The sequence below is a fragment of the Eupeodes corollae genome, chromosome 3, assembly GCF_945859685.1.
Source record: "Eupeodes corollae chromosome 3, idEupCoro1.1, whole genome shotgun sequence".
Classification (NCBI taxonomy): Eukaryota; Metazoa; Arthropoda; class Insecta; order Diptera; family Syrphidae; genus Eupeodes; species Eupeodes corollae.
The window spans coordinates 62,750,551-62,760,061 of NC_079149.1; the positions used below are offsets into that span (position 1 = coordinate 62,750,551).

A 9,511-nucleotide genomic window follows, 5' to 3' on the forward strand; every position below is an offset into this window, starting at 1 on the left:
TATAGTTAACAAGTGCATTCTACATGCCACCGGATACAGACACCTACATACGACATCGACATCGACAGAGCAAAGAGTTGCCTTGGAGCGTGGGGACTTTAACTTTATTCAACAAGGGGTATTTGATGGTAGAGAATCGGCGCCCTCCTTTAGTAGATACTATTAATTCTTTCGCGATGGTCGGATATTTGTTGTGCGTCGGAATTCAGTTTTAATAGCTTGTGTGATTATTTCTGTTGAGAATATTTTCCCTTCAAATAAAAAAAGAGTGTAGCTTTAATTAAAAATAAAATCGAAATAAAAAATACACAAATATACAATAATATTTAAAAACAAAACCATCCCATTCGAATTGTGGAATTTAGTATCTATGCACATTGAATAACCTCCCTTAATCTTAAATAAAAAAAAAAAACAAAATCGTAAATAAGTGACACAAAAAAAGAATAATTGAATGCATAATTCGGTTGCTCTCGATCTCACGATCGTTAGCTGAAGAAATTTCTTAATACCCTAGTTCCAAATGAAAATGGAAGATCCGAACCTAGCTGAGCAATACGTACAAGAATTTGTCCTTGATCATTTAGAGGACACAACGACTGGGGCGATAGGAGTTAAACGCGAGGACCAGAGTCCTCCAACGGCAGCTAAAATAACTTGGAATACGGTTCAAGCAGAAGAAGAAGAAGATACACCCATTCCAAAAATGAGAGCCTTTGCAAGTGGACTTCCAGCCGCTGCTGGTCATGTCTGGCACCACGAAGATCGCAGATTCCAGGCCCTTTCTCCACCTCCAGAACTATATACACATGGGCCGATCGCAAGCCAAGCAATTGTTGTAAGTGCGGCGGTACCAGGAGTACCATCAACCCCACCTGAGACACCTCCAATAATTGGATCTCCTTCCGGTAGTACCTGTGCTCAAGGATATCCTCCATCAAACCACTATGTACACAGGCCCCCAACAACGACGGGCTTGGCACAGGAAATGATGTGGCTGCCGCAGTCAATGCGCACCGAACCACAGCCCCTTGATTTGCGACCGCTTAATTGTTCGCTCCAGGAAGAAGAATGGGAACGGCAACGCGAGTACATGCATGTGACGTCGGTATCAAACCACGGACATATTATTCCAACGCACCATTTTCAGCAGCTCGAACATCTGACACCGATCAACATGCACACCCCCTATCATAGCAGCTCATCAGCCCAGCACAATCGCCCAATGTCGGTTAGCTCCACGAGATCTTCAACAGCCACCCCACGCACTTGTTCCGGTCAGTACAGTACATCGAGTAATGCCGGTGGCGATGAATATATCAATGATGACTTACTTACCACCCTTACAGTCCGGGAACTAAACAAACGCCTCCATGGATGTCCTCGCGAAGAAGTCGTCAGACTGAAACAGAAGCGCAGAACCCTTAAAAACCGCGGCTATGCACAAAACTGCCGTTCAAAAAGGCTCCAACAACGTCACGAGCTGGAAAAAATGAACCGACAGCTAGCCAATGAACTACAGAGACTTAAATCCGAACTATCACGTGTATGCCAGGAAAGAGATCAATTAAAACAGCGATTACAGGTACGTCAACCAGCACAGGCCGCTGGCCAACAGCAGGATCTCCACTCCGACGGACACAGTTCACCGGAATTCTACCTCTGACGCCAGATTGGCGTTCCTAATCATCAATGGTCTAGATATCAGCAGCAGCAACAGCAGCAGCAGCAGCAGCAACTGTAGCGGACAACTTGAACGAAACAGTGTAATGTTAAGTAATCTCTTATTATTGTCTTATAGAGCATAATAACTTTTTTCAAAAACAAAATTATTTGAATTTTTTTTCCTATAAAATCGGGACAATAAATTAATTTTAGAGATATTAAAAATAAAAATAAAAACAAAAACAACGTATACAACGACTTTGCTACACGTAACAAGTCACTTTTTATTTCTTTTAAAAAGGAACTTTAACAAAAATAAAAAAGAACGTATTTTAAACTCTCAGTTTGGATGTAATTTTTTATTATTTTTTTTATTGAAAATCAAATTATAAGTAAAGATTAAATAAATAGTTAAGGCTGCAACAAGATAATCAATGTCAATCGTTATCAAATAATAAATACACATTGTATCAATTCAAATCACACGCTTCATTTGTTGATTAGTTTTAGTATTAATATATAATATGTATTATATAGATTTGTCTTTGCAAGTCCCTCAGATAACATATGAACAGGTCTTTTAATATATTTTATTATAATATTTTTAATTTTTTTAATGTTTTAATTTTTTAATAGGAACTCGCAAATCTGAGTATATTTTTGTTGATTGAGATTTGCATTTCAATTTTACCTATTTTTTATTTTGTATTTGGAAGAAAAAAAATCCTTTGAGTTTTAAACTTTTGATAACAGTATGGTTGTGTTTAAATTTTATAATAATATGTCCAAATAAATTTATGTGAAGTATTAAAACTTTTATTTAAACAAGAAACAAAAGAAAAAGAAAAATATGAAAGTTGTGTCAAAACTGTGTTCTTCAGCGCAGCAAATCTTAAACCTAAATAAGAATCGATTGTAAAATATAATATATAGAACAGAGGGATTAATTCCGTAGAACACACTATAAGACTTGTGAAAATGTGTAAATACCTATGTGAATTACGAGTATAAACAATATTATTGATTATAGACACTATTATCAACTGTTAAGTTAAATAAATCATATTATATTAAATCCAATTGTATTTCGGTTTTTTTCTGTCTGGAGGCCTCATCTTTGGAAAAAGGAAAAAAAGTACATAATATGTATATTTTTTAAATAACTAAATACTTTTAATTTAATTTACTTTGCCTAATTTAAATAATTGTCATGTTAAAAAATCTAAAGGATTGCACTTCAGCTTAAATTGGAAATCCATTAACCAAACCATAAAACTGAGCTTTGGAGTTGAGCTTGTATAAAAACAACTAAATAGTCAAACCGACAACAGGGTGGGTTTGAAAGCATTGAAGATCACAGGTAATTTTTTGATGTGTTGTAAACCTTATTCGCGTCGGTTTTTTATCACTACATAATGAATAGTTCCACCCTTAAAAATTAAATTTACTATGGACAAATAAAAATAAAACTCAAAAAACATGTTACACCAACCACCCAAAACATGTTACAATCGACACAGTTTTTAATCTGACCAAAAATTAATTATTTACTGATAATAATAACCGCAATAGAAACCTAAATATAGTTAACTCTCAGATATCTCATCAGAAACTGATAAAGTTATTATTTACAAACCTTTCTTCTCATACCTTAATCTCTATCTATTGTTTCTTAATATTTCACTTAAGCAAATCCCGATCAAATCCTTATATATTGATGTTTTTCGACCACTGTTGATGCATAACCCCTAAAAATCTGGCCTTCTTATACCTTAATCTCTATCTATTGTTTCTTAATATTTCACTTAAGCAAATCATGATCAAATCCTTATATATTGATGTTTTTTGACCAGTGTTGATGCATAACCCCTACAAATCTGTCCTCGAGTGCAATTCGAAACAAGTTGTGTCAACTGTTGCAAAGAAGACTACTTTTTTTTACAAAACTCAAGTCAAAAATTTGGAAGTGTACCAATGCTGCTACAAAAATAATCGCTTAGAAGTTCTAAACCATTGTGTAGAGAAGAACTAACATGCTGATTTTGATGGTTTATCAAACCAAAACACACTCTTCAAAATTGTACGCTCTCGAAATACTAAAAATTCTAACAAAATAGACATTTGAAACATTTTTGCAGAGTTTATTGTTCTCTTGTAGCCGCACTGAAATTTCAAAATTTAAACATAAATTATATAACACTGATCTTAAAAAAGGTTTTTGTTATTTTAACTTTATTATAAAAGGTGGGTTTAACTAAAGGTATGCACTTCGTTCTTTTTCTTATTTTTTATTTATTATTAAACTTAAATTATCTACAGTCAGAATTGGTTGTGTCATTTAACATAGTATACCCCATCAAAGTCTATTAAATTAGCCTTATGATGAGTTTTGAATTTTCCAAGAAATAATATTATAATTTTAATTGTAGTCATTTTTTACATTGAAGCAACGGAAGCGTTAATTCTTATAATGTCACAATGGCATCTAACAAATCAGCCTAATGAAAAACTGTTGTGTCTGTTCAATGCCCAATTAAACTAAAACCCATAGCTTACTATTATTAGTTTAATTAACATAAACGTTTGTAAATTTCGGTTTTCAATTACCACATGAAATCACTTTGTTTTTGAGGAAAGTGTTATCGGAAATATAATTTTGAATTAAAATATCAAAACTATTTTTGTTTAACTAAAAATTGAAATTTCCTATTTACTTAGATTTAAAGCAGGGGTGGAATCGGTACATTTTTTTTATAAATCACAATACAAATAATCAAATTTGTTCTATCTAAGGTGATAGTCAAATTGATAGCTAAAAAGCTGTCATAACAAAAATGTGACTTACACAAAATGAAAATTTTGTTCAGTTACCTTTTTTAATTAATAAAAAAACATTCTTATATCCGTCAAAGCTTACGACATTCGACAAAAACAAAAGAAAGGTAAGAATGTTATTAAAATTATTTTATAGGAATCATAGCAATAATAAATTATGACAATTCTTATCTGAAATCAATCTTTCAATGGAATTAAATTGAGTTGAATCATCTTTTACAGACGGAAAACTCGGTATAAGTCAATTTGACTATCAAAAATATGATAGTCAATTATCATTTTAGCCGATTAGACTCCAGAATAAATTTTATTCTCTTTATTTTCAAATGTCCATCAAATAAAAAGCTGAAGCCATTCACACTCACGAAATGTAGGGGTAGATTTATGTACACGACACGTGGTGTTATAAAAGTTTACGGAACCATACAATTTTCATTTGACATCAATTATAAACTTAAACCTGAATGCTAGGGACCAATATTGAAAAAGCTACCAATACGAACTTTTGTATCTCTAAGTATTGATAGCTTCATATTGAAATATCTTAATAAGTTATTCGACAGTGGCTGCTTCACTATATGTTTAATGTAATTTATAAGAAACGGTAACGAGTAGTTGAACCGGGCGTATGCACACTTTTTTTTAAATTTTAACAAACAAGATGGTCGCTAAGAACAGTGGTATATAAAAATATTTTAGATGTTTGAACTTGGAGTTAGAATTTACAGGGAGAGGTAGGTAGGTAGAAATGGCGATCTCAAGGCAACCTAGCCTGAGATCCAATTAGCGCTGTAGTGCGCCGTTTTGATACCAAAAACTCGTTTTACCTTTGATTGAAAGGGATAGATTGATAGAGAAGCTTCATAGCGATTATGTTAGAGCAATTTTGTCGCATTGAGAAAAAAGATTAGTTCTCTAATCGTTGTCTCAGATAGCTCATCGAATTCTTGAAAGAATGCTTTTCCAAAGCATTTCATTCTGTTGTTTGCCAAAGCAGGACATTTGCAGAGGAAATGGATTATGGTTTCACTTTCTCTTTGGTCACTACAACTACGGCAAAAGGTGTTGTAAGAGATACCCAACTTCTCTGCATGAACTCCTATAGGCCCATGTCCGGTACAAACCGCAACAATCCTGGCTATGTCTTGCCTTGGCCTGCATAGAAGATCGTTTGTACGGGTTTTGTTATAGGTCGGCCATATCTTCCTAGATATAATGCAGTTGGGGAAATTGCTCCACCTTCGGTTTGATTCAGTTTGGTAGATAGAAAAGATTTTACTCTTCATAGCAACAAGAGGAATGTTAACCATTTCCGCAAGTGAGCTATGAAGGGCCGATCCTTGCCTGGCTAGCTCGTCAGCCCGTTAATTTCCCACGATACCACTATGGTCCGGAACTCAGGTGACACCGAGGTTAATATTCAGATTCGCAAGCTCATCGCGACATTGCTGGACCAATTTAGATGAGGATATGGTCGAGTTAATGGCTTTGACAGCTGCCTGACTGTCTGTATTCGGTTTTGGTTTGGGTTTTGTTTAAGTATCTTACATGCCTCCCTTATTGCCAGCAGTTCAGCCTGAAAAACTCCAGCAAAGTCAGGAAGCCTAAAGGATTTGGCTACATTTAGGGACTCAGAAAAGATCCCAGAACCAACTCCGCACTCCATCTTTGAGCCGTCAGTAAATACCTATCGACACGATATCATCCTCCCAATCTTCTCTCGATGGGAAAATAACCTTAAAACCTTTACTAAGGTTTAAAGTAGGAGTGCAGTAGTCAGTGTCTACCGAGATAATATCTGAGGGAATTAATTTCGTAGTGTTGCTGTGACCATAAGGTTTTGACAACCAGCTATTTCATTCCTTCAGCCTAATAGCGCTGCAGGAAACTATGAATTTAATAAAAAGGTCGATTGGTAGAAGATCCAAAATAACGTTTAAGGCGTCCGTTGGGCAAGTACGCATGACCCCTGTGGTGCCCACGCAAGGCTTTGCTTAGAGCAGGCCACCACACAATCGAACCATATGTTAAGATAGGGCGTATTACGGCTGTGTACGTCCATAAAATCATCTTCGACTGAAGTCCCCACTTTTTGCCGAAAGTTTTGCTGCAGGCGTAGAAGGCAACACAGGCCTTCTTAACCCGTACTTCAATATTTAGTTTCCAGTTTATTTTAGGGTCGAGTATAACTCCCAAATATTTTGCACTGAATGACAATGGTAGGATTTGACCGTTGAGTCGAGGTAGCGTAAAGGGCGGTCCTTTAGTTTTGGTGGTAAAGAGCAACAGTTCAGTTTTACTTTGGTTAACTCCTAGTCCACAACTAGTGGCCCAGTTGCTAACTTCCTTCAAAGCTGACTCCGTGATTTCACTAATCACAGAGGTGTACTTTCCTGACACCAATAGCACCAAATCATCCGCGTAGGCTACCGCCTTCACTCCACATCTCTCTAATTTAACGAGAATTGTATCCATGACCAGAAGCCATAGAAGAGGCGAAAGAACGCCACTCTGGGGTGTTCCCCTACTCACGTGTTTTGTTGCGATTGTATTGCCTAGAGAGGCTCGAATCTTCCTACCACTTAGCATGGAAATAATCCATTCTCGAATGAAGTCTTCAACACTGAACTTAACGAGCAATTCTTCTATGGATTCTGTAAGGACGTTGTTAAAAGCACCTTCTATGTCTAGGAAGGTGGCAAGAGTAAATTCATTATAATGGATTGTTTCTTCTACAGCACGCACTACCTCATGGAGGGCAGTCTCCGTAGATTTGCCCTTAAGATAAGCATGCTGAGAGCTTTCGAGAGGTCGTCCAACTAGGATTACTCTAATATGGTAATCAAGAATGCGCTCCAAGGTTTTAAGCACAAAAGATGTTAAGCTTATTGATCTGAAATCCTTCGCGGATTCGTGACCTCGCCTACCCACTTTCAGGATAAAAACTACTTTGACCTGTCTCCACGACATGGGCACATGTTTGAGAAGGAGACATCCTTTGAAAATTTGTCCCAGCCATGGAGCTGCCACATCATGCAACTTTTGAAGCATAACTGGCAGTATGCCATCCATGCCTGGGGATTTATATGGAGAAAAAGTATTGATGGCCCACAAAATATTTTCTCTGGTTATAACGGAATTGACTTGCTCCATATGAGCTACGTTTAGCTCTGTGGTTTCAAGCGATCCGGGGTTATCACTCTCGCAACCCGGAAAGTGTGTCTTCATCAGTATTCAGTAGTTCAAGAGATTCGGCTGGAGAGGCTGTCCAGGTTCCATCAGGCTTTTTTAGAAATGAAGGATTACAATGTTCCTTCGATAAAACTTTGCTGAGCCTTGCGGAGTCCTTTATGTCTGATGACAGGGCTTGTTTGTAAATTTTAAGAGAGTCTTTATAGGGTTGGTAAAACTTATGTTTGTGGCAGATATTGAAAATTGTCCTCGTCATTGTCCTAAGACTGGACAGTTCTTCATTCCACCACGAAGGAAGGGTTTTACGGCTATATTTAACTGGGCAAGAGACTCTTAAAGCTTTACTTATAGAAGTTTCAAAGGTTTTCACCTTTGATTCAAGGTCTCCTATCGATTCAGTGAGATTCGGTAAGTTGCTTAGTTGCAACTACAGGGAGAGAGTTGCATTTATTTTGCTAAACAAAAACTGCTAATTTCTGACAATGTGGTGTGTTCATGGCGTGATGGATAATGAGTAGGGCTGTCGCATACAATAGGTCTGGGTTCAATCCATGTCATCTAAATTTGTATTTGCTACACATAGGAACGTTATGGTAAGTATTGCAGTGGTAAAAAATTTCGAACTCGAAATCGATAAAATGGGATCCAACGATTCCGTACGCCTGTCTGTCTGTCCTTGCCCGTACAGTCTAAATCTATTAGCGATAACCGAAATTCCTTGATGTGAATGGGTTAATATGCGCACCATTATATCAAGTTTAACCGTCTTACAGGTTTTCTTTTTCTTCCGTGGTCGGGGATATAAGCGTTCTAAAGTGGTCATTTTCTGATTTTGAAGATGAGATCATAAAAAAATGGCATGATTACCAAAACATTTATCCAAGACGTTTGAATTTCAGCTTTCTGCTTGCCAAACGCATTTTTAGCTTTTTCAAATGCATTTTTCAACTTAAAACCCTGATAAATTTGTATAACCAACCACATTATATAAAACCGCCCTTAAAGTAAATAAATCACTATATGAGTCGCTTTACAAAACTTGTAAACCAATTTTTAAAACAATTTTTTTAAACATAAACAGTTTTTTGTTAAACCTCAATTAAATTATAAGCTTACACATGTTATTTTGAAGGAAGTTAATTGACATCAAATAGAAACGTTTTATTACAATTAATAATTCGTTTCAACTATTTATAAAATTTGGAAAAATGTGGCAATTAATACAGGCATAAATCTTTTTCCGTTTCAATGTGGCTGGACAATGTAGGATAACTAAACTAAAATGATCTTGCCGGATTTTTTTATTAACTTCCCATAGGAAGTTATTGTAATGGGTCCGATTTGTCATATTGAAAATTTTGACATTTCTCGACGTTTCAAGGTCCCTAGAGTCGAAATAAAAGATTTTTAGAAAGATGTCTGTGCGTGCGTGTGTACGTACGTTCGTACGTCCGTACGTCCGTACGTCCGTACGTCCGTACGTCTGTACGTCCGTACGTCCGTACGTTCGCGACGTTTTTTTCGTCGTCCATAGCTCAAGAACCAGAAGAGATATCGACTTCAAATAAATTTTGTTATACAGATAATAAGACACAAAGATGCAGAAAGGGCTCTCAAGAAAATTGCGTGGGTGGTTTTTTTACCATAGCAGCTTGAAAAAAAGGTGAAAATGTTGGTTAACCCTAAATATCTTACGAACCAAAAACGCTAGAGACTTGAATTTAATTTTATATAATAGACTGTAACGTGATCTTAAAGAAATATATTTTTTGAAAAAAATCTATCTAACGGTTTTTTTACTAAATCAAAAAAACTGAAA

General features: G+C 36.1%; 1 protein-coding gene across 1 annotated transcript; it reads left to right on the plus strand.

The window, feature by feature from the left end:
• The first annotated feature begins 405 nt into the window (after positions 1-405).
• On the plus strand, positions 406-2,802 carry LOC129952371 (transcription factor MafB). The gene has a single exon (XM_056064925.1). It carries the CDS (start codon positions 524-526, stop codon positions 1,664-1,666), a length of 1,143 nt encoding a protein of 380 aa, XP_055920900.1. The 5' UTR covers positions 406-523; the 3' UTR covers positions 1,667-2,802.
• Positions 2,803-9,511: the final 6,709 nt, after the last annotated feature.

Excerpts from the sequence above, each read along its gene's own strand:
- LOC129952371 (XM_056064925.1), top strand. The coding sequence starts at position 524 with ATGAAAATGGAAGATCCGAACCTAGCTGAGCAATACGTACAAGAATTT.